We start from the raw sequence: 25,974 nt of genomic DNA, 5'->3' as shown, positions 1-25,974 counted from the left end.
ACACTATAGAAAGGAAGTGGAAACTTTGGAGAAGGTGCACAAGAGTTTCATCAGGATGTTGCCTAGATTAGTGTGTAAAAGCTTTGAGACAGCAGGCAAACTTGAACTGTTTCCCATAAAGTTTCGGGGACTGAGGGGCATCCTGATGGAAATACATAAAATTATGAAATGCATGCTTAGGTAGATAGTTGAAGTCTTTTTCTCCAGGACATGGGCTTAAGGTGGGAGGGAGAAAGTTTAAGAGATGCTCAGGAAGATGTAGAAGCAGATAAGGCAGCAATACCCCTAAGGTCCACTCTCATCAGATTCCTTCTTCTCCAGCCCTTGACCTTTGCCACCCACTTAGCTTCACCTATCACCTTCCAGCTAGTCTCCTTCCTCTACCCTCCACTGTTTTATTCTGGCATCTCTCCCTTCCGTCTCAGTCCTGAAGGGTCTCAGCCTGAAATGTCGACTATCTATTCATTAGGGTGGCACTGTAGCATAGTGGTTAACACAATGCTTTACAGCACAGGTGACGGGGGTTCAATTCCCATCGTTACCTGTAGGGAGTTTGTACGTTCTCCCTAATACCATGTGGGTCTCTTCCAGGTGCTCCAAAGACATACTGGTAGGTTAATTGGTTATTGTAAATTGTCCCGTGATCAGGCTAGGACTAAACGAGGATATTGCTGGGCGTCGTGGCTCAAAGCACCAGAAGGGCCTATTCCGCGCTGTATCTCAATAAATAAATAAATTTTTGTAGATGCTGCCTGACCTGCTAAGTTCCTTCTAGATTTTGTATGTGTAGTAATACTTTAAGTGCTTTCAGACAGACACATGAACAGACAGGAAGTAGATGCACACGAATCATGTGCAGGCACATGGGATTAATTTACAGTGGCATTATGCTTGTACCTGTGTGGTAATGTTCCAATCTACCAACCTGAATGTCTTTGGAACGTGAGAGAAAATCAGAGTACCTTGCACAAACCTCAGTAGTCACAGTAAAAACATGCAGGCAAATCAAAACAAAATCCAGTACCAAGCAAACTAACAAAGGAAAGGATCCTGTCCTGTCAGCTTATATCAGTACCTTAAGTTTGAATGAACCACAGTACTCATCGAAGCCTGACACAATTCCTTCTCATGATTCCTTGTGTTATACACTTGGCAATCCTGAATTAACTTGCAAAAAAGATCTCCAAACAAAAAGCCTAACAGGCCTCAAAGCAAATCATGGCAATTTTACAGTATCTCATTTATGGAAATAATTCATAACATTAAATTGCAGGCTAAAATGTGCAAGTGGTCAATCTAAACCTTAATGCTGAAGAAAATCAATGCCATTACTACTAATGTGAATGCAATTTAATACAATTTTCAGTAATGGAATACAGCGAACTATAATAAAGCTTTTTATATTTGGCCAAAACTATCAGCACTATTTTATTATAAATGATGTACAAAATTTAACCTATTACTACCCAGTAGTTGCAGTAAAGAGGCCATCTTCACCTACAAGAGCCTACATTTAACTTTTTAGCTGATGTACTGTACATGCTGCATTGTTTTGTGAAAACACAAGAGATTGCAGATGCTGCAATGTGGAATAATAAACAAGAAGCTGGGGAACTCAGTGTATTAAAACCTACATGCAGGGCCCTGATCCAAAACGTTAACCGTCCATTCCCCCTACAGATACTACCTGATCTTGAATTCCTCAACCCACTGAAAATCAAGGTTGCAGAACCCTGATGTTTTATTCTTCTTGGTGTGCAGCACCACATTGCTTTGAATCTAGTTAATAAAGTACCTTATGGTTGAATGATTAAAATGTCCTTCAGGGTGTAGAGATTATTTGAAAACAAACCAAAACCGTTCAGAGACTAAGCACTGTATGGCTCGCTATCCACAAGAACAAAGTGTAACATCGAAGAAAGAATGCTCAATCCTTAAAAAAAACAGCAAAACAGTCTTGAAACAATAAAAACTAATGAAACTAAAACTAGCAACATTATGAAACAAACAATCTTAGCATAGTTAAATGCTTGTGAAGTGTTCTTAAATGTATATAAGTGGTCAACAAAAAATATCACCCCAGCCCACTTCCTCGCTCTACCCAAACTAAACTGAAGACAAAGCATGAATATCTAACTAAACTCTTCGCTTCGACCACACCCAGCCCAGGTGACTAAATATAATACAGACAGACAGAAAGTAGACACATGGCTCCTACAGAGGTGCATGTATATCAACCAAGCAGAAATGCATTGAAAAACCAATTAAGGACATACATCAAAATTGCTAGTGAATGCAGCAGGCCAGGCAGCATCTCTAGGAAGAGGTACAGTCGACGTTTCAGGTCGAGACCCTTCGTTAGGACTAACTGGAAGAAGAGCTAGTAAGAGATTTGAAAGTGAGAGGAGGAGAGGGAGATCCAAAATGATAGGAGAAGACAGGAGGGGGAGGGATGGAGCCAAGAGCTGGACAGGTGATTGGCAAAAGGGATATGAGACGATCATGGGACGGGAGGCCCAGGGAGAAGGAAAAGGGGGAGGGGGGGGAAACCCAGAGGATGGGCAAGGGGTATAGTCTGAGGGACAGAGGGAGAAAAAGGAGAGAGAGAGAGAGAGAAAAAGAATGTGTGTATATAAATAAATAATAGCTGGGGTACCAGGGGGAGTTGGGGCATCAGACAGAGCACAACTAAAACACTGACTAGGAACAACCACTATCTGCATCAGAATTTGGGACAAACAATGATTGTGATGCACAGTTGACACCATTTAATCAGATTAATTAACAATCAACAGAAAACTAATTTTAATTCAAATGCCAAAAATAAGATTCTAGTAGCTAGCAAAACTGCGCATTGTTATAGTTTCAAATTTGGATATAATTTAGAATCTGACAACATGGCCAACCTTACTTTCTTCATTATGGTTTGATTCTAAATTTACTTATTTATTTAATGAGATACAGTGCAGATAAGCCCTTCCAGTCCTTCAAGCCACGCTGCCCGGCAAACCCCAATTTAACCCTAGCCTAATCACGGACACCGTGACCAAACTCCCAGCTCCGATGGCTCAAGCTGTAATAGCATTGCACTAACCGCTACACTACCATGACGCCCAACAAATTTGTTTCTCCCTGACACTATTGATGAAATCAGCACCTTCACCTATCAATCTTTTGAGATGGCACATAACAGCACACTAGAATAAGAATCCAAAAATTTAAAAAAACCTTAAAACCATAAGACATAAGAGCAGAATTAGGCCATCCGGCCCATCTGCAAAAAAAAAAATGCAGATCTGAAATAAAACTCAAAAATGCTGGAAACACTTGGAGGTCAGGCAGCATCTATGGTGAAAGAAGACTTATCATGTCCGGTTTACGGCATTAGAACCATTCATCAGGAAATTTGGTGAAAAGGTCATTAACAAATTCGGAGGTGCTCACCACCTCATCTCCTTGCTCCATAAATTCTGCCACATCTGTTGAATTTTTCCAGCATTTCTTGCTTCAACTGCAGTATCGCAAGAGATGTGTTGAAACTTATTATCACAGGACATACAGACAATTCAGGTTACATCTTGTATTGGGAAACCTGACCAGTTTTTATTAGTGTTGCTACTGTAAGTGCCTAAAAAAAATTATTAGCCAACAAACACTTCCTATTAAATGTACTGAGACTTAAAAACAGAGACCGCTTTGGAGATTCCAAATTGGTTCTATGGAAACGATGACCACCTATATCAAGCTACAGAGACCCACTTAACACAAGTGGTCTGGAAACTGATCACCTTTTTATACAAAAATAGACGGGTTCCTCAATATAAAAATACACTTGTTCGAACAAAACCTTTGAGATGTTGCCCGAGGTCAAGTTCAAAAATATGCACACCTGCAGAGAGCTAATCAGTGAATAATGGAGCTCAAGTATAAATCACATAGCTTTAAAGCATGTATCTACACTATGGTGTTCAACAGTCTATGTCAAAATACATAATAAACATGAGAAATTCTGCAGTTGCTGGAAATCCAGAGCAGCACACACACACACACAAAGTGTTGGAGCAACTCAGCAGTATCTATGGAAATGAATAAACAGTCAACATTTCCGGCTGAGACCCTTCTTCAGAGCTGGGGTAAAATAAATAATATAAAAGAACTAAGCTTTCTCAGATTCTTTAAACAGCTGAATATCTGTTCCATAAATAATTTTCTGTACAATCCTTTGTGATTCCTTTCACTTGTTTTTTACTGAAATGAAATATTAAACCACTGTCACTTTTTGACAGCTCTAAGTTTATGGTAATACCAGCTTCAGGAAAAGCAATCCTACATTTCTAAAACCTTTCATATATACAACATTCAAATAACCAACTCCAATGTAGCTCAGTATCCCAATGTCAAACAACTTCTTGAGTTATGAATGACCTGACTTATTGAAGCTTAACTTCACACAATTTCTCCCATTTATTTTTCAAACCTACTTCAAGTTAGCAATGTATTGTTCAGTAGGTTTCATGTATTCAGTAAAGGGCGATTATTCAATTATTATGATATGAGTATTTCTAACTTACAGAGAAATCAGCTTAAGATAATTCTAGGAACAGAACCCTTCCATAAAGAGGGGTGCCTGTATTTTTATAAAGGATAGGTTACAAGAAAAATATTCACTGTGCACAAATGCACTGAGCAGTTCCTTTTTTTTACCTGAATTAAGTGATTACCAATCTTTCAAACCTCAAAGTAAATTTATTATCAAAGTACACATAGGTCACCATATATAACTCCAAGATTCATTTTCTTGTGGGCATACATAATAAATCTACAGAATAATAGCCATCACAGAATCAATGAAAGACCATCCAATTAGTGTTCAACCACAGTGCAGAAGGCAACAAACTGTACAAATACAGAAAGAAATAAATAATAAAAATAAAATAAGAAAATAATTAATAAATAAACAAACAAACAAAAAATATCAAGAACACGAGTTGAAGAGTCCTTGAAAGAGAGTCCACACGTCGCAGAAGCATTTCAATGATAACGCAAGTGAAGTTATCACCTTTGTTTCAAGAGCCTGATGGCTGAGGGGTAATAACTGTTCCTGAACCTGGTGGTGCGAGTCATAAGGCTCTTGTACCTTCTTCTTAACGGCAGCAGCGAGAAGGCAGCATGTCCTGGGTGGCGGTGTTAGTGTGCAGGCAGAAAACATGGGACTGAGCCATTTTGTAAAATTATTTTTCAAAATAATTACAGTTTGTATTCAATTGTTTTGGAAATCAAGAAGTCAGGCAGCGACTGGGGACCAAGCCGGACAGATCAGCTTTGTGTTTATTACTGAACTGAGGAAGCAATATCCAGAAGTTAGGGAATAGAAAACATACTAGATGTTTATGTTGGCATCAGTGGAGTCCTATGCCAGCACATCAAAATAAAAAAAGGAAAATAAATTCTTGTATATAAAAGTACATGATAAGGATGGAGACACAAGAAACTGCAGATGCTGCAGTCCAACAACAATCAGGCAGATTGCTTTTTGCCATATGATAAGGATACTACAAATTGAAGCTTAAAGTAATTACTTTTCAGTGGCTCAGTTATTGTTAAATTGTCAAGCTCTATGGGATGGGAATGGGTGGGGGGGGGGTAGTTTAAATTCTGTTATAACACTATCTCCTGGTTAGATTTCAGTGAAATATTAGACCTGACCTCATCAGAAAGATTTGCAGAAAAGTCAGGAAAAGAGCAGCTATAATAAAGGAACTTAATATCAAAGTAACTAGAGAATTACCACATAGAGTCATAGAGAATTACAGCAGAGAAACAGGCCCTTTGGCCAATCTTGCCTGTGCTGAACCATTTAAACTGCCTACTCCTATTGACCTGCACTGGGACCATAGCCCTCCATAATTAATAACACGGTTAGAACATCGGCTGATGGTAGGAGGCAGCGAGTAGGAACAAAAGGATCTTTTTCTGGTTGGCTGCCAGTGACTGGTAGTGTCCCATAGGGGTAGGTGTTGGGACCACTTCTTTTTACGCTGCATACCAATGATTTAGGTGATGGAATAGATGGCTTTATTGCCAAGTTTGCAGACGATACAAAGATTGGTGGAGGAAACAGGAAGGATGCAGAAGGACTTAAAACAGATTAGGAGATCGGGCAAGAAAGTGGCAAATGAAATACAATGTTGGAAAGTGCATGGTCATGCACTTTGGTAGCAGAAATAAATGCGCGGACTATTTTCTAAATGGGGAGAAAATCCAAGAATCTGAGATGCAGAGGCACTTGGGAGTCCTTGTGCAGAACACACTAAAGGTTACCTTGCAGGTTGAGTCAGTGGTGAGGAAGGCAAATGCCATGTTAACATTTATTTCAAGAGGTCTAGAATATAAGAACAGGAATGTGATGCTGAGGATTTACAAGGCACTGGTGAGGCCTCACCTTGAGTACTGTGAACAGGTTTTGGCTCCTCATCTTAGAAAAGACGTGCTGGTATTGGAGAGGGTTCAGAGGACGATCACTCTGATGATTTCGGAAAAGAAAGTGTTATCACATGAGGAACATTTGATGGCTCTGAGCATGTATTCACTGGAATTTAGAAGGATGGAGGGGGAAGATCTCATTGAAACCTTTTGAATATTGAAAAGCCTAGACAGAGTAGATGGGGAAAGGATGTTTCCCATGATGGGGAAGTTTAGGACAAGAGGGCACAGCCTCAGGTTAGAGGGGTGTCCATTTAAAACAGAGATATGGAGACATTTCTTTAGCCAGAGAGTGGTTAATTTGTCGAATTTGTTACCACAGGCAACTGTGAAGGCCAGGTTATTTGGGGGTATTTAAGGCAGAGACTGATAGGTTCTTGATTAGCCACAGAATCAAAGCTTATAGGGAGAAGGGAAGGGAGTGGGGCTGTGGGTGGGGGGGGGGAGAATCAGCTGATTGAATGCAGAGCAGATTCCTTGGGCCAAATGGCCTAATCCTGCTCCGATGTCTGATGTCTTATATCCCTCCTATCCATGTACCTATCCAAACTTCTCTTAAATGCTGAAATCGAGCTTGCATGCACCACTTGTGCTGGCAGCTTAATCCACACTCTCATGACCCTGTGGGTGAAGAAGTTTCCCCTGATGTTCCACTTAAACTTCCTACCTTTCACCCTTAAACCATGACCTCTGGTCGTTGTCCCACCCAACCTCAGTGGAAAGGGCCTGCTTGCACTTAACCTATCGATGTCCCTCATAATCTTGTATACCTCTATCAAATCTCCTCTCAATCTTCTATGTTCCAATGAATAGTCTTAACCTATCCAATCTTTTCTTGTAACTCAGGTCTTCCAAACTCAGCAACATCCTTGTAAATTTTCTCTGCATTCTTTCAACCTTGTTTACATCTTCCCTGTAGGTAGGTGACCAAAAACTGCACACTATACTCCAAATTTGTCCTCACCAATATCTTTAATAACTTCAGCATAGCATCCCATCTTCTGTACTCAATACATTGATTTATGAAGGCCAATGTGCTTTCTTTACGACCTTGTCTGCCTCTGCTGCCACTTTCAACAAATTATGTCACTATAGTCCCAGATTCCTTTGTTCTACCACACTGCTCAGTGCTCTACCGTTCACTGTGCAAGACCCACCCTAGATGGTCCTACCAAACTGCAAAACCTCACACTTGTCTGCATTAAATTCCATCTGCTATTTTTCAGTCCATTTTTCCAGCTGATCCAGTACACGCCAATCTTGGTGTCATCTGCAAATCTGCTGACTTAATCATATTACCATTCGGATCATTGATATAGATGACAAACAACAAAGGACCCAGACTCGATCCCTGTGGCACACCACTAGTCACAGGCCTCCAGTCAGAGAGGCAACTCTCTGGCTTCTCCCACAAAGCCAATGTTTGATCCAATTTATCACCTCATCCTGAATACTAAGCGACTGAACCTCTTGACCAAACTCCTGTACGAGACCTTGTCAAATGCCCATGTAGACAACATCCACTGCATTGCCTTTACTTTAAAGATTCTACACTTTTCCCATGTTAGATGCAATTCTTGTAACTATATTTCAGATTTTGTCTCAGTATCAATCATGAATTATCAGGGCTCCCTATTACTAGACCATAAATTGGGCAGCAGGTTCAGCGAGCACACACGCTCGAATAAACACTATTATCAGGATGTTGGTGTCTGAGTTGTTTTAATCCACCAGAAGTTTAGTAATAACATTATTTGAGAGATTACGCATACAAGTTAACATTTGAATTAGTGTCAAAAGGTCAGTGTCAGTGACCCCAAACGTTGACTATTTCTCTACCCACAAATACCGTTCGACCAGTTGAGGATCTTCACTATTTTCTGTTTTTGCGTCAGGGGCTTAGTATCTGAGACTTTATGCTCTAATATGACCTAGTGTGATTGGCTGAGATATACAGTCATACAGATCCCAAATCCCTCCTGGCAGACATTGCAGAGTTTTGAATTCCTAATTCATAATAATTCTGATAATCTTCTATTTGAAAATCCAATTGGTTTAGCATCTCAGTGCTGATTCCCCAAGCTCCTTTCACACATCAGTAGCTGTTTCCACCCTTCCTTTTTAAAATTATTTTTCATTCACACACTGTGGCTCATAATCCCTTGTTCCCTCTCATTAACTGGCACCTATGTTCCCATACTCTCTTTGGACTCACAATTGCTCCAGATCCCACAAATCCTTTGAACTTACTGGGCTCCTAGTTCCCTGTTCCTTTTAAACACATCTTTTTCAGCATCCTGCACTTTCTTTAACTTCAGAAGTGTTCCAATTGTCCTGTTTCTGTTAATTTTAACTGATTCCGTTTCCAACCCTCCCAGACGGCTTCACTCGAAATTTTATTATTCTACTGTGGAACAAGTAAAATGCGAATTAAGAGTATGCTTTATAGAATTAAAACTGTGCAGTTGCCTTTTAAATAGCAGGATTATGACCAAGTTTAGCAAAAGGATAATATCCTTACCATCGTTATGTTCTATGTCATATGATGTGGGCGATCACAGTCTCATGACCATGATAGTTCTTGGCAAATTTTTCTACATAAGTGGTTTGCCAATGCCTTGTACTGGGCAGTGTCTTCACAAGATGGGTGACCCCCAGCCATTATCAATACTCTTCAGGGGTTATCCGTCTGTCGTCAGTGCTTGCATAACCAGGACATGTGATATGCACCAGCTGCCCATACGACCATCCACCACTTGCTCCTATGGCTTCATGTGACCCTGATCCAGAGGGGGAGGGGGAAGGGGAAGGGGGTGGGGGAGCTAAGCAGGTGGTACACTTTGCCCAAGGATGACCTGTAGGCTAGCAGAGGGAAGGAGCACCTTACCCCTCCTTTGGTAGAGATGAATCCTCACCCTGCCACCTAAATATTACTAAGTCTACTCATTTGTGAAAAATCCTGCTTCATTGTATTTCAGGGTCAGGAGATGTTCCTTTTTATTTAAGTATTCAAGTTGATAACCTACCTTGGCACATTTAACCAAGTTAAGTAATCCCTTGTCCTAAGTATATAAATTCTAAATTTATTAAATGGAATTTTTTAAAAAATTCAAGTACTAAATTCAGAAATAAAAACAAAATGCTGGAAACACTCAGCAGGTTAGGAAGCAGATGAACAAATAGATATAGTTGATATACAGTATTAAACAATGAGCCCCTTCATAAGAAACATATTAATATCATTAAAACTTTGTTATTACTATCAGAATACAGTGGATTCCTGTAAGTCAGGACACACAGGGACCAGTACATTTTGGCCCAATTAACTGGCTACCCCAATTAGCCGAAGTTTTACGGAAATAGTTAAAAAGGTATAAAAAGACAAACTGAGTAATTATCATCATCATCAGGTGCTGTGCCCAGTTTGAGCTTTGACTGCCATGGCCCACACATTCCTGTTTCGGTCAAGTGGATCAATTCATTGATATTCATTTCCAGTTCTCTGGCTGCTGTCTCCATCATCATTTGTCTTTGTCTTCCTTGCTTTGTTCCCTTCAATCTTTCCCATAATTACCCTGCATTCTAACTCCTCTTTCCTAATCACACGTCCAATGAAGTCACATTGCCTTTTCATGATCTCATACATTATTTCTCATTTTGTGTTTGCTTTGTTCATGACATTCTCATTAGATACTAGTTTCGTCCATGATATTCTTTGCATCCTCCTCAAAAATCACATCTCTGCTGCTTCAATTCAATTCCTCATGTTACTAGATATTGTCCAACATTCTGAGCCATATAACCTAACTGGATAAACGTAACATTTCAGTACTCTGAGGCGGGTTATCATGCCTAGTTTAGTATTGGTCAGTATACTCTTCATTCTCGTAAAGGTGTCTTTTGCCATCCTTATTCTTCTTTTGATGTCCATGTCGCACCCGCCATCTGATGTCACCCAGTCTCCTAAGTAACAAAAGTTCTGTACTTGTTTTATGTCTTCCCCATTTACTCTCAGCCTGCAGATAGGATTCTCTTTCTTTTTGGATATCACCATACATTCTGTCTTTTTGCAATTGATAGTTAGACCCATTTTTGCACTTCCTTCAGCAGTTATATCAATTAAGTTTTGTAGTTCTTCCTCCATACTTGCAATTAACAGTGTCATCTGCATATCTGAAATTATTGATGTTTTCACCACCAACTTTGATTCCCAAGATGTCTCTTATTTTTTGTAATAGTGTTTCACTGTACACGGGAGAAAACACACCCTTGTCTAACGCCTCTCTTGATTTTCGTAAACTGACTCACTTCTCCATCTATTCTTACAGCGGCAGTTTGCTCCCAGTACAGATTTCTGATTAGGCGGAGGTCTTTTGAATCTAGATCTAGAGTTTTCTGTAATATTTCAAATAACTTATTGTGTTTCACTTTATCAAGTTGATAAAACAACAAATCTTTTTGCACTTGAATAGCTCGTTCTGATAGTATCCTTAACATCAATATCGTGTTTCTTGTACCTTTGTCTTTCACAAAACCACATTGTTCTTTACCTATTTCAGCTTGTATCTTACTTTTAGCTCTTGTCATCAAAATCCTTAGAAGTATCTTGGTGATATGACTCATTAAACTTATGGTCCTATGTAATTCACATTCTGTTGCTCCAGGTTTCTTAAGAAGCGTGATAAATGCTGATTTTTCATCTCTTCTGGTATTATTCCAGTCTCATAAATGTCATTGAATAAATCAGTAAGTTTTTCAATTCCATAATCTTCAAGAGCAATAATTTGTTCTTTCTAATTCATCAGGACCTGCTGCCTTTCCTTTCTTCATCTTATTTATTGCATTACAAACTTCAGATTTTAAAATACTTGGACCTTTAATGTTTTTCTTAATTTCTGGTTTTTCGCCTCAATTGTTTTCAAACAATTCCTGAATATATTCAGTCCATCTGTTCATAATCTCATCTTTTTCCATGATAATGGTACCGTCCTTTGCTTTCAAACATCTAGCTGAAGAACAGAGGAGCCTTTTTACCAGTGATATTCTTGATTTGTTGATGTAACCTTTTTGGATCAGTAATAGGGATTCTTTCTATCTGCTCACATTCCTGGTTTAACTGAGTAATACATTATTTATTTAAATTAAAGACAGAACAAATTAGAATACTACCAATATTACTGCAGTACTATAAAACTGTATTAGTTCCGATACTTATCGATGGAGAAATTCATCCGGGTTACAGAATTCATCTGTATTTGGACTGTAAATGACCAAAATCAGCTCAGACACCTAGTGCAGATTAAGGACTTCCTTCATACAATTTTGTCGATGACTGCATTCCCCAAATTTTCATTTCTAATGTAATATTCAAGACGATTGTTGATACCTTCAAATTCTTCATAGGTAGTAGTGAAGTAGTGTATCTGTTTCTTTTTCACTCCCGACTGTTTCTAACATCTCCAAGCCTGAACGCTTGAAATCACAGTGAGCAAGCCAGTATGAAATTGTCTTACAGCTCATTTCTCACCAACTATCAGTGACAAAATTCACTGCTTTTTTTAACACAAACACACAAAACTGACACTATTTAAAAACTGTTCACTCGAAGCATGGGGGTTGAGTCGAATGCCCACGCAAGTACACATGACTGATGCTAGTCAGAAACTGTTCAGCAGCAGCTCCTTTCTCAATTAAGTAGCATAGTGTCCCAAATACTGAATGAATGAATCCCAGCTATTTTCTCAATTCAGATTTGTTCTGTAACAGTTGGTGCAATTCAGTGGCTGTCCTAATTAACCAGAATCCACTGTACTTAAGATTCATAACCATTTTCCAGCTCAAAAAAAATCAGCAAGGAAAGTTTCATGTAAATAAGAACTATCTATTGACCAAACCTAATCTTTTTCCTATTATTGTTATAAAGGATCTGAACCTTCTCCCCCAAATCCCAAGCGTATCTTTGCCTCACACGAGTTACTTTAATTATCCTTCTGGCTGTTATTTTAATTAATTTTATTTTTACTATTTTACTAACCTTACTCCTATTAATTATTATTTCAGTGTCATGGATTTCATGTCTTTACAAAATATACTAACAGTACTCAGTTGTGTGGATGCATTCCTAGGGCCAAGAGTGGAAATGGAATCGCTGCAAAAGGGAACATGATAGCATTGCGAAAAGATTTATATCACTGACATCTCTGCTGGGCTATGAACCTGATATGAACCCTTGTCCTTCATACTGCTGCATCAAGAAGCTAGCAGAAGCTTCAGTCATCCACTGGCACTCCTTCAGCAGTGGAGTAATGTAACCTCATCATGGCATAGTTCAGCGTGGAGTGAGCCAAGAAGGCAAAACGCAATTGCTGCCAACGAGAGCTGGCGTCGTGCAAACTGGGGCGAGTACTGCAAATGCTCAGTGCTGTTGTGTGAGGCTCAGAGATGCACTCTTGCCAGCACAGTGAGTGGTAGGGACTGGCAGTGGCTACTCCATGCTGACAGATCACATGCATCCTCTGATCTCTCTGCTCAAGAAGGATCCATTGCTGTTGATCGAGAACAGAGGACATGTGGAAATACCCAACAAATCATTTTGACATGGGTAATATTACTGTGCTGGAAGGCATGACGTAGTCTAGCCTGACTCAAACCTTATTTCATCAGAACATTCACCTGATCTGAGCCTGATACCTAAGCTTAAAGAAAACATATTCAACATTAATAACCAATTCCAAAAGTCATTTAGAACCAGTCAGCATTTTTTGGAGCCTAATAAGATTAGAAATGGTAGAATTTTCCTTCACAGTAAACTAACTCCTCCGCAGTTAATACTCAGTGGCCATTTTATTAGGTACACCTGTACATGCTTGTTAATGCAAAACTCTTTCAGCAATATGACCATACAACACAGGAGCACCATTGAGTCTGCTTCACCATTCCATGATGGCTAATTTATTATCCCCGTCAACCACATTCTCCTGGCTTCTCCCCATAAGCTTTGACGTCCTGATGAACCAAGAACCTATCAACATCCGCTTTAAATATACTTAATGATGTGGCCTCAACAGTTGTCTGTGGTAATGAAGTCCACAGATCCATCACCCTCTGTCTACAAAAATTCCTCATTTCTGTTCTAAATGGACATACCTCAATTTTGAGACTCTACTTTGGGAAACCCCTCCACTGTAAACAAGTACATTTCCACAAACAATGAAGAAATTCAAACAGGACAAGGCTCTCCAACCGCCACATAAATCATTCATTTCCCCCACCTCTGGTGTACTGGAAGTAGTTTTAAAATCAATAAAATGCTTTGTATCAACTCTCCAAGAGTAAAATCAATTCCCAAATCCATCCCGAATGAAGATATCCAAGCAACACACACACACACACACACACACACACACACACACACAATGCCCACTTGATTAGCATCCCATCCACAAATGTAAACATGCTCTTCCACTTCTGCCACTGGCATCGTCTGGCTACAGTGTGTATCAACTATAGGCCATGTTGCAGCATCTCAGCATCTTCCAAGCTTGTGACATCCAGTACACAAGCACACTGACTTGGAGACCAACAATAGTTTTTGTTACTGGGTGAAAATGATGAAAACCAAAGCCCAGCAGCTCTTCAGCGATTAAAGGTATCCATCCAACCATTAGTGGCTGAAGGCCATATGGAATAGGGATTAAATATTAAATTCTGGCCTAGCTACTGATAGCTACGTCCTAAACAATTATATGGAAGAACACATTCATCTGTGGTCAAACTTCTCACACACACCATTGTATGGTCATCAAGCCCATATTCTTGGGTGGGTGGGTGGGTGTGGGTGTACACAAAGTCAAATTAAAATTTATTATCAAAGTAGGTATATATACCATATGCTGTACTACCTTGAATTGCATTTTCTTACAGGCATCTGCAGGAAAATAAAGAAATGCTATCGAATTTATGAAAAACGATACAAAGACCGGCAAGCAACCATTGTGTACGAATTGTATAAATAGTAAATAAATAATACTGACAACATGAGTTGTAGGGTCCTTGGAAGTGAGTCCTTTTTTGACCTCACAAATGGAAGGTTTGTGGAATGCTCTCCTCAGAATTGATAGCCAATTGGAAACAGTATTTGCTTCCTGACAGTATACAAATTACAATCCCAGGCAATGAGTTTCCAATCTCAGTGAGACTGTATTATTGCTACAATATTCTTCCTCAGATACCCACTCCAGAACAAGCTCATCTGAACCTTTGCAGTTGAAATGCAATACACAAAGTAAGTTTATTATCAAAGTACACGAAGGTCACCATATACAACCATAAGTTTAATTTTCTTGCAGGCATACTCATTAAGTCCAGAATAGAATAATAACCATAATGGAATCAATGAACGACTGCACCAACTTGACCACAACCAAGCTGTTGTTACATTTGCTCAGAGATGACTAGAATACCAGCTTTGGGTGACTTATTCACAGAAGCATAAAAAAGATTCAAGATTACTTATTGTCATTTAGTACAAGAGTGTAAATGAGAATGAAATGATTGCTACTCCAGAAATGATGCAGCATAAAAAAAACAGTAAGCATAAAAATACAATATAAATGCAATTCTATAAAACAATATCCAAATAACCGTTGAGTACGGCCGTATATACATAAGATTAGCTTAGACTGATTGTATGAACATACAGTAACACAAGGTTCAAGATTCATTTATTATCGAAGAATGTACAGATTATGCAACCTTGAGACTTACTTGCTCACTGGTAGCCACAGAGCAAGAAAACTGAAAAAAAATTAAAAAATAATAAAAATTAAAATAAGAGACCAAACATTTGATGTGCAAGAGAAAGGAAAAAAATCATGCAATTGAAGCAAACAAGAACAGGATTCGAACCAAACTTGAGCCCTCAGATCCAAACCCTGGAGCAGCCCTGAGGAGGCCCAAAGTCTTGCTTCTCAATTCATCACATCAGCGAGCACAGAGTGCAGCAGCCAGGGGACAGGGCAGCCTTCACAGTCTCAGCGCCATGGAGATACCATCATGGAGAATGAACAAGATCAACTCTCGTCCCGACCAGTCTGTCTGGGCCAGCGTTTAAACTGATCCAACAAAAGACAGTGAAAGACTCCAGTGCCATAGAGAGAGTGAAAATCATGGAGAGTGAGCAAAATCAGCTCTCGCCTCTGATCTGGGCCGGCATTTAAATTGTCTAAACAATGTATTCTTCCTCACATTAGGACCCAGGCTCTGGGCCTACACCAGCGACTCTCTTCGGGTTCAGATTCCGTCACCCAAGCCAAAGCCGTTCTCAAGCTCTTCAAATGAACTCAGCACTCAGAGCAATCCAACCTTGTACCCAGGCCAGTTGAATGAGAATCGAAACTTCTCTGACTGGGCCGCGACATCTCCTTTCAGTGCACAGAGCGATGCGACCTCACTCCCAGATCAGCAGTAAGGGCATCGGAACTCTATCTGCAACAATTCTGCAACTCTGACAGGAAATGGTCAGGTGACGAGTGATTCTTGGCAAAAGGAGCTCTTTTAGGTAACAGCAGGGCATATGAAACATGGGGTGGTAGGGTGGGTTAATGGTTGGAGGTGTTGATGGGAAAGGTAACAGTTTTGAGTCCAGTTTTGGATGTTGCATAGCCTCTTCCATGATGGGAGTGGGACAAACAGTCCATGAGCAGGGTGGGTGGAACCCTTTATAATATTGTTGACCTTTTCCCGTCATCTTTTGTATATACGCCCTTGATGGCAGTAGTCTGATGCCGGTGATGCACTGGCAGTTTTAACTACCCGTTGTAGAGCCCTCTTAAAAAAAAGGAAATGGTTGTGTATTACACATAACTTCAGCTGCCAGGCAGGCCATGCTGTTTGCATGCCTATCAGCAGGCTCGCTAAAATGATCCATGCGGGGCTCTGTCAGAAGAAATGATCATCAGGTGTATAGTGAAAATTAATTGCAAATATTCTCAAATCCTCCTTAAAAATTGAAGCATCCCCACCAACTCTAGGGAAGCTTTAACTGATGAACATTCAAAGTGTTGAAGGAACATTCACTGATTTTCTCACTTGCAGACCCTAGTCGGTTCGGATTGGCAACATCATCTCCTCCACAATCACCAACAGCACAGCTGTACCACAAGGCTGTGTGCTTAGCCCCCCTGCTCTACTTGCTTTATAATTATGACTGTGAGGCTAAGTACAGCTCCAATGCCATACTTAAGTTTGCTGATGACACCACTGTAGTTGACTGACTCAAAGGTGGGAACAAATCAGCATATAGGAGGGAGATCTGGCTGAATAGTGCCACAACAACCCAATGTTAGCAAAACCAAAGAGCAGATTATTGGCTACAGGAGGAAGAAACCAGAGGTCCACGAGCCAGTCCACATCCGAGGAATCAAAGGGTGAGAGGCTTAGTAACTTGGCATTATCAAGTACAGAAGTACCATTACAAAGAAGGCATAGCAGCGCCTGTACTCTCTTAGAAGTTTGCGCAGATTTAGCAGGTCATTTAAAACTTTGACAAACTTCTATAAATGCAGAGTGGAAAGTATATTGACTGGTTGCATCACAGCCTGGTATGGAAACACCAATACCCAAGAGCGGAAAATCCTACAAAAGTAGTGGATACAGCCAAGTCCATCACAGGGATAGCCCTCCCCGGCATTGAGCACATCCATAAGGAACGCTGCCACAAGAAAGCAGCATCCATCATCAAGGACAGCACCATCCACACCAAGCTCTCCTCTCGCTGCTGCAATCAGGAAGAAAGAATAGGAGCCTCAGGACCCACACCACCAGGATCAGGAACAGTTACTACTCTTCAACCATGAGGCTCCTGAACCAGCGTGGATAACTACACTCATCTCAAAGCTGAACTGATTCCACAACCTATGGATTCACTTTCAAGGACTCTATAACTCATGATTTCAATATTATTTATTAATGGTTTATTTTGTATTTGCACAGTTGGCATTCTTTTGCATGTTGGTTGTTCATCATTCTTTGTAATTTTTCATTGATTCTATTGTACTTCTTTGTTCTACTGTGAATGCCTGCAAGAAAATTAATCTCAGGGTAGTATATGATGACATCTACATACTTTGATAATGAATTTGCTTTGAACTTGAGGATACTATTGAGGACTCAGGTCCATGCTCAGCAGCACTCAGCAGAAGGAATGCACCACCCCACAAGTGACCCACCTACCTTACCGGGCGGGCACCTTCTGCCCCATCTGTAGAAAACATCAAGGAGCCTCAGGAACTCATCTGTCACCTCAGAACGCTCAAAAGCAGAATGAACGCCATGAGACTGACAATGAAGAGATAGCTCATTACAAGGCAGCCTGGCTCTATACAACAGACTGCCAATATTCTAAATAATTTCTTAATACTGATTGCAATTTGGACAAATGTTGAATCGAGATGTTGCCAGAACTGAATCGCTTGACATAATGAGAGACTGGATACACTGGGGCTTTTCTCCTTGAGCCTTGGAGACTGAGGGGTGGCCTTTTAAAGATTTATAAAATCAAGAGAGACACAGATAAGCTGAATGATAACACCTTGCTCCTGTGTAGGGAAGTCTAAAAGTCGAGGGTATGGATTTAAGAAGAGAAAGGAATGATTTAAAAGTTTTGAAACACAGAGGAAGTGGGTACAATCACAATGTTTAAAAGACACATAAACAGATAGATGGATAGGAAGGGGGATAGGAAGGGAGATGTGAGGCAAACACAGCCAAATTGGACTGGCTCAGGTGGGCATCGTGGTTGGCATGGACGAGTTAAGCCAAAGGACATGTTTCCATACTAGACAACCCTATCCATCATCAAGGACACCCACTACCCAGGCTATGCTTTCTTCTCACTGCTGCCATCAGGAAGGTGGTACAGGAGCCTCAGAGCATACATCACTAGTTCAGAAACAGTTATTACCCTTCAACCATCCAGCTCTTAAATCAAAGGGGATAAATTCACTCAAATTCACTTGCCTCTTCATTGAAATGTTCCCACAACCTATGGACTCACTTTCAGATTCTTCATCTAAGTTCTCGATATTTATTACTTACTTATTTATTATCAGTTCTTTCCTTATACATTTCCACAGTTTGTTGTAGTTTGCACAACAGGCTGAATCCCACGGTGGTCCCACCTTTTATTGGTTCTGTTAGGGTTATTACTCTATCACGGATTTATTGAGTATGTCCACAGGAAAATGAATCTCAGGGTTGAATACGGTGACATAGATGTACTTTGATATTAAATAAATCTACTTTACTTTGACTCCCATATACTCTGCAAGACTAATCTGAGTCATAATTTTATCACATCTCTCTACAACAAAGGTTAGTAGATTAATTGGACCACGTGGATGTAAAAGTGCAAGATCAATCACCTTATCCTTCTCTGTAACTATTATCTAACTACACCTTGGATGGTCCCATGCCCTACGACAAAAGGAGGAGGGTGTGGGCTAGCAACTCCATCTCGTAAAAACACAGAGCTACAGAAAAGCCAACAGAAGCTCCAAAGATGTCATCCCTGGGAGAAGAAGGATCTTCGATGGGTTACACCTTTAAAAGACTGAAAGACTGGACCAGGATAGAGGACTCTGGCAAGTTGCTGTTAGTGGCCAATGTCCCAGTTGGGGTGATAAGGTTTAAGAAGAAGAACTTTATTTAAGTTTTTAATTTGCTTAAGTAAAGGAATATGATTTGGAAATACACTGCCCTCTTTTTTTAAGTTTACTGGAGGAAGCTCTTGTTGCAAACTGATGTCTACATTATATGACAAACACAAATCACAGAAAAATATCCCACAGGTTGGGGACATAGAAAAGAGTAGAAAAAAATCAATGATTTGGTTCACTAACCAGATGGAAAATATATAATCAAAATGAAAAGGCATTATTGGTGAAATATAACAGTACAGAATGCTTGTGAAATCAAATGACAAGATTTTGCCTCAAATTTGACAGCAGCCTAACCTAATTTGACAGATAATGCTGTTGATGAATGTGGGAGGATGCCCATAACACAATTTTCTGAAGAATACTGTTCCTTATACTTCTAAAAGTTTTTCAAAAGTAGTACATTTACTCACAAACAAGGTGATGTCATATTAATACGTACAGTTCTGTGCAAAAGTTTTAGGCACATATATATCACTAGGGCACCTAAGACTTTTGCACACAGTACTGTAATACTTTTGTGTAATGCACTGTACTGCTGCCGCACAAAAAAAAATTTCCTAACATGCGAGTGATGATAAACCTGATTCTGATATGGGTCTCTATTGTGGACTGAGAATGGAAAGGGGCAGGGAGAGGGGACTCATGGTTGGGAAAAGGGGAAGGACAGGAAAGCACCAAAGACTTTCTGTAATGATCAATAAAGCAATTGTTTGAATCAAATAATCTTGCCTGGCATCTTGAGGCTGGGTGTGTCTGCACCCACACCACCCACTGCCCGAGGCACTCCTCCTCTGCTACCTGTCCCAGAGCCTTCCTATGATGCTCCACCCTCACTATTCCCATGACATATGGGTTAGTGGGTTAATTGGTCGCATGGATGTAATTGGATTATGAAGGCTTTCACAGTCCAAAGATGTACCGGTTAATAAGTTAATTGGTCAGCGTAAATTGTCCCGTAATTAGGCTTAGGTTAAGTTGTGGGTTGGTGGTTAGCAAGGCTCAAAGGGGCTGCATGGCCTACTCCTCACCGTATCTCAATAAATGAACGAACAATTGAACGAATAAATAATCTATGATCTTTCATCATTACAGTGTTTAAATTCTGGAACTCACTAAATAACACAGAGAATATCTTCACCAAAGTGACAGCAGATGGTAGATCGTAACTGGCTCCTTGAGGGCATTTTTAGGGATGGACAGAGGAAGTCAGCACAACACTCACAACACGCTGGAGGAACTCAGCAGGTCGGGCAGCATCCGTGGAAACGTTCAGTCAACGTTTCAGGCCAGAACCCTTCGTCAGGACTGTAGGGGGAAGGGGCAGAGGCCCTATAAAGAAGGTGGGGGGGGCGGGTGGGAAGGAGAAGGCTGGTAGGTTCCAGGTGAAAAACCAGTAAGGGGAAAGATAAAGGGGTGGGGGTGGGCGAGGGGAAGCAGGGAGGGGATAGGTAGGAAAGGTGAAGAAGGAATAGGGGAAAGCACAATGGGTAGTAGAAGGAGGTGGAACCATGAAGGAGGTGATAGGCAGCTGGGGGAGGGGGCCCCTCCCTGCTTCCCCTCCCCCACCCCTTTATCTTTCCCCTTACTGGTTTTTCACCTGGAACCTACCAGCCTTCTCCTTCCCACCCTCCCCCCACCTTCTTTATAGGGCCTCTGCCCCTTCCCTCTTCAGTCCTGACGAAGGGTTCCAGCCCGAAACATTGACTGTTCTTTCCACGGATGCTGCCCGACCTGCTGAGTTCCTCCAGCGTGTTGTGGGTGTTGCTTTGACCCCAGCATCTGCAGAGTATTTTGTGTGTTCAGAGGAAGTCAGCCTTATCTGCAACTCTCATGTCCCACAAATAAACAAACAAGGATATTTTAACCCAAGCAACCTTCAGCAGAACATCTCAGGGTGACCACAATTCATGAGATCAGTGTGTTTGTTCACAGCAGGATAGTTTATCCATCACCGCACATTAGTAAAAAATCATTTTGTGCAACAAAAGCAACATTTTTCTTTTGACAGCTGACTTATCTGACTGAAATTTGGGCTGTGAGTTCCGGTACCGTGTGTAGTGTGTCATCACAGAAAAGTACGAAAATCAAGAACAAATTTTAACAGAGTCCAGCTTGGCTTAAAGCATAAAAATTTTCATGTGGGTACCTGTGTGTAACTTACACATACAAGTGACACTTCATACAATAACTGCTAAAAACAGAAATAGTAATTATTAAATGTCCAGAAAAAGTTACATGACAGAGGCAGGCATGAATCTGAGAATCAGGCAAATTCTGATAAAGTTTATTTTGCTAAACATATATCCATACTATTCAAAAGACTGACTTGTTCCCCTGTAAAACACCATACAAAATGAAATCAAATACCAGCCAAGTGTTCTCCAATGAAAGGATGATCATACCTTCCAAAAAAAAACACATTGATGAATTTGATCATTATGTACCATGTTGTATGACACAGGGGATCATGGTCTATCAATAATCATGATTATTCTTGGCAAATTTTTCTACAGAAGCATTTTGCCATTGTCTTCTTTTGGGCAGTGTCTTAACAAGATGGGTAACCCTAGCCATTATCAATAAGCTTCAGAGATTGTCTGCCTGGCGTCAGTGATCGTATAACCAGGACTTGTGATATGCACCAGCTGCTCATAAGACCATCCACCACCTGCTCCCAGGGCTTCACGTGGCCCTGATCAGGTGCTAAACCTTGCCCAAGGGTGGCCCAAGCATTAGTGGGGGGAAGGAGCATCTTACACCTCCTCTGGTAGAGACGTATCTCCACCCTGCCACCCTTTGATCTCAATAGTTTCTCTAAAACAAGCGCCACACTTCTGTAAGCTCTTTACCCCAACTCTCTGCTCCCCCATTGTTCCCACTCTTTCTGATCTCAGCTCAATTAAACCAATACACCTTTATTTTTAACCAAACTTCTCAAAGTTTCAATTAGTGTCCATGTTCTCCTTTGTACCTCTATAAAAGGACTAGCATTTTTTTTCTATCTTCCAGCAAATTAAACCCTATACCACTGCAGCTGGATGACGGGTTAGAGATACATCTCCACCAAAGGAGATGGAAGGAAGATGCCACTAGCCTGTAGGTCACCCTTGGGCAAGGTGGAACACCAGATAGGGTCACATGAAGCAATGGGAGCAGGTAGTGCACATCACGTCCTGGATATGTGACCACTGACGCCAGGAAGACAATCTCTGAGGAGTAATGATAATGGCTGGAGTCACTCGTTTTGTAAAGACTCTGCCCAGAAGAAGGCAATGGCAAACCATTTCTGTTATTCGACACAGCACATGATGATGATGACCACTGTAGTTCAAATACTCCATTAAGAATTACAGCTTGGAAAGCAAAATTAGGCAACTATCTCCAAGTATCTTGAGATAAACTCTAACTTAGTATTAATTTGGAAAAATATCCCTCAAAGCACTTTATGTTGTAGAGATGGAAAAGTGGACAGAGGAATAAAAAGTGAGAGTATAAGCGTAATAAAGCAAATTTTCAGGTTGTTTATGTCCCTTCATAGTGTCAATGTGCTGAAACACATTGTTGTTTTTAAGTATGCAGGCTTCCTAACACAAAGAGATTATTTAATAGCAGTTACTCCATTCACACAACTGACCAACCTGCCTTTATTCATAAGTTCTGCATTATTAATCACACTCGCTTTATTTATTGCTTGCTTTGTTTCCTCTTTGCATTACCCATTGCAATTACATACAGGAGACCCAGAAATAAATGAAAGCAAGTGCTTCTCCAGCCCGCTTGGGAAAGGAAATCGTCGTTTTCTCCAGATCACTCCCAAACTACTGTAGTGGAATTTGCAATTACACAGACAAAAGGCATATCCTCCCCCGAAGCATACCCTGTATACAAGGTGCTGGGGCTGTTTGGCCGGGGGGGGAGTCAAGCCTGAGGCCAACAGCTGGTTCCAGGACAACAACGTAGCCGCAGTCGCAATATATAATGTATATAATGCCTACTCTCCCCACCCCAGAAGAACTGGACCATCAGACAAAGTGGGGGAGGAGAGCTGGAGGGGAGGAGACAGCTCAATTCTCTCAAGGCCTGTACCTGATAAAGCTTTAGAAATAAATCGAAACAAAGCGAAAGATGCAATGTTAAGGAAATACATGAAGTATTGTTATGCCAGGCAGCTGGTCCCTAGGCTCCTAGAGACTAGGCCCGGTGTGAATCCCGCGGTAAAGTGAAGGGGAAGGGAGGGCAGGGCTAGGCAGGTCTGGCCGGGACTCACCGCCTCCACCGCCTGCTGCAGGATGTTGGTGAATTTGGTGAACATCTTGGCCTTGGACTCGCGGATCTCCCGGCGGAATTTCTCCTTGGATTCCTCAATCTTCTTCCTGGTTCGATCCAGCCTGACAGTTCATACAGCCTCGACTCACAACACAGTAAAACAGTAATTTAGAACACGGAAAAGAAGTCAGATGACGGATCACGGACGCAGACGCAAACAGTAAACACTTTGGACGGCCCGACAATCAGTACACAACCGACACGGTGGCAGTGCACTCACTGACTGCTCCTTCTAGCTGCGCCGTGGTCCTCCCGCCGCCAGGGGCGCGGCAGCATCGAGGTCCTCCCGCCGCCAGGGGCGCGGCAGCATCGAGGACTCCCGCCGCCAGGGGCGCGGCAGCATCGAAGGCCTCCCGTCACCAAGAGCGTAGAATGCAGGCAGTGGTCATCCTGGCACCAGAGGGCGCAGGATGCAGTCCTCCAGCTTGACTCAATGATCATCCTGCGGCCAGGGGGCAGTAAGGACACATCCTTAAGGGCGGGGCCAATTGACAGTCCTGGTCTCCGAATAGCCCTGGGTGGATCTTAAAGGCATAGCATTGTGGAAAACTCTACCAGCCATCAAAAAGGATCATTTGTTTTACCACAGAAATAAGTTATTCTGTTCTAAGTTAAGTATTTAGCAATTTTCAAATGTTAAAGTCAGGTTCTGTGATTGGAAAAGTGGCACTTTAGACTCTTGTAGCTCATAAAACAACATTTTTAGTCACCTACTTCTCATAAGTCACCCAGTTGGTGGCGTAGTGGTATCAGCGCTGGACCTCGGGATGAAAGGTCCTGAATTCGAATCCATCCAGCCGGCTTCCCTGCAAGCTTTTCATCCATGCTGGGTTACGAGCTGGTGATCTCTTTGGAAACTCAGCCAGCTGTAACTTGCCTCATTCGCGGTTCCCCACTACATCAGAGAGGCGTGGAGGGAAATCATCTGCTAACCGAGAAACTCCGGATGCGAGGTACTTCTGCTGCTTCTCATAGGTACATTTTTCTATTCCAATATTGCCCTGTCTCTTGCATTGGTTCTGTCATGTCAGTATTTCTAAAAGGTCCTCATGTTCAAGGTAAATTTATTACCAAAATACAAATATGTCACCATATACAGCCCTCAGATTCATTTTCCTGTAGGCATACTCACCAAATCTGTAGAGTAGTAACTATAACGGGATCAATGAGAGATCAACCAGAGTGCAGAAGACAACAAACTGTGCAAATATAAATAAATAGTGTGACGAAAGACCAAGTTATCAGAAGATTGATGCTGATGAGAGAGATAAGAGACAAAGAGAGAAGCGTTTAAAATGTTAATGAGAGAGAAGAGAGATTAATGAAAAGAGACACAGTTCCAAGTATTGACAGACCGGTTGCTTTGAACCTGAACTGTTTGAAGTTTGATGGACAGGCGATACCCCAGCAGGGGGATAAAAGGAACAGGTTCGCTAAGGCACGACAGACACCACGAGATCACGAGATAACGAGACCCTGGAAAAGCGGTGTGCCCCCACAAGTTGGTGCGAGTTTGGCGGTCTGGTCGCAGAACCGACCATAGACGCACAGGGTGAAAAGGTACAATCGGCGGGAACCTGGTGCGTGTGTCCGCCCTTGCCTGGGTGCCGGGTTCACCGCGGAAGAACGGTCGTATCTGGAACGGAGGGGTCACAGTCAGTGACCTCAGAAGACATTAAAAGGGTTCGCCCGAAAGCTAACTGCGAGGAACATCAAAGATCTGTCTGAATCCGATTTGCATATCATCCTTCTCTCTCTCTCCCCAACAGCACAGCAGCGATTGCTGCGGACTGTACTCAGCTGAACTGAACTCTGCATCACTCGAGACCGATCATTTTACCCCTAGGCTGCGATAGAGCTTGATTGATTCCTATTATCCTAGTTCTGTGTACATGTGTGGTTTATCATTGCTAGCCTGTTTCATTTATATCCTTGCGATTAGAGTGCTGTGTTACTTATTTCTTTAATAAAACTTTCTTAGTTCCAGTAATCCAGACTCCAACTAAGTGATCCATTTCTGCTGGTTTGGCAACCCAGTTACAGGGTACGTAACAATAGCAATAAATAAGCAGAACATGAGATAATGAGAGAAAGAGTCCTTGAAGTGAGATCACTAGTTATGGGAACATTTCAATGTTGGGGCAAGTGAGTGTAGTTATCCCACTTTGTTCGAAGCTGTTCTTAAACCTGGTGGTGAGGGTCCTGAGGCTCCTATATTTTCTTTCTGATGGCAGCAGTGAGAAGAGAGTTTGATCTGAATAGTGGGGACATCCAATACGGATTCACCACTATCATCACCTGTGGAGAAAAGAAGATCATCAATGATTCAGGTCAAGACCTTGCGTTGAGACCTGGAACAGCACCCTTTGCCTCCCAGAGATGCTGCTCAATTCCTCCTGCAGTTCAGTACCTTTTACTTCAGATTCAGTAATTCATTACAGGCTGA

At 41.4% G+C, this 25,974-nt stretch overlaps 1 protein-coding gene across 1 annotated transcript in view; it reads right to left on the bottom strand.

Annotated features, from left to right (window-relative positions):
- Positions 1–23,746, bottom strand: part of fhip2a (FHF complex subunit HOOK interacting protein 2) — a 78,596-nt gene extending 54,850 nt beyond the window's left edge. Inside the window, exon 1 of the mRNA XM_072239589.1 lies at positions 23,470–23,746. Coding sequence (XP_072095690.1) covers positions 23,470–23,514 — 45 coding nt within the window. The 5' untranslated portion in view covers positions 23,515–23,746. The remainder of the gene's footprint in view (positions 1–23,469) is intronic.
- Between the last annotated feature and the right edge of the window lie 2,228 nt (positions 23,747–25,974).

This window comes from Mobula birostris, chromosome 21, assembly GCF_030028105.1.
Source record: "Mobula birostris isolate sMobBir1 chromosome 21, sMobBir1.hap1, whole genome shotgun sequence".
NCBI classification, from domain to species: domain Eukaryota; kingdom Metazoa; phylum Chordata; class Chondrichthyes; order Myliobatiformes; family Myliobatidae; genus Mobula; species Mobula birostris.
This window is presented reverse-complemented; position numbering and strand designations above follow the sequence as displayed.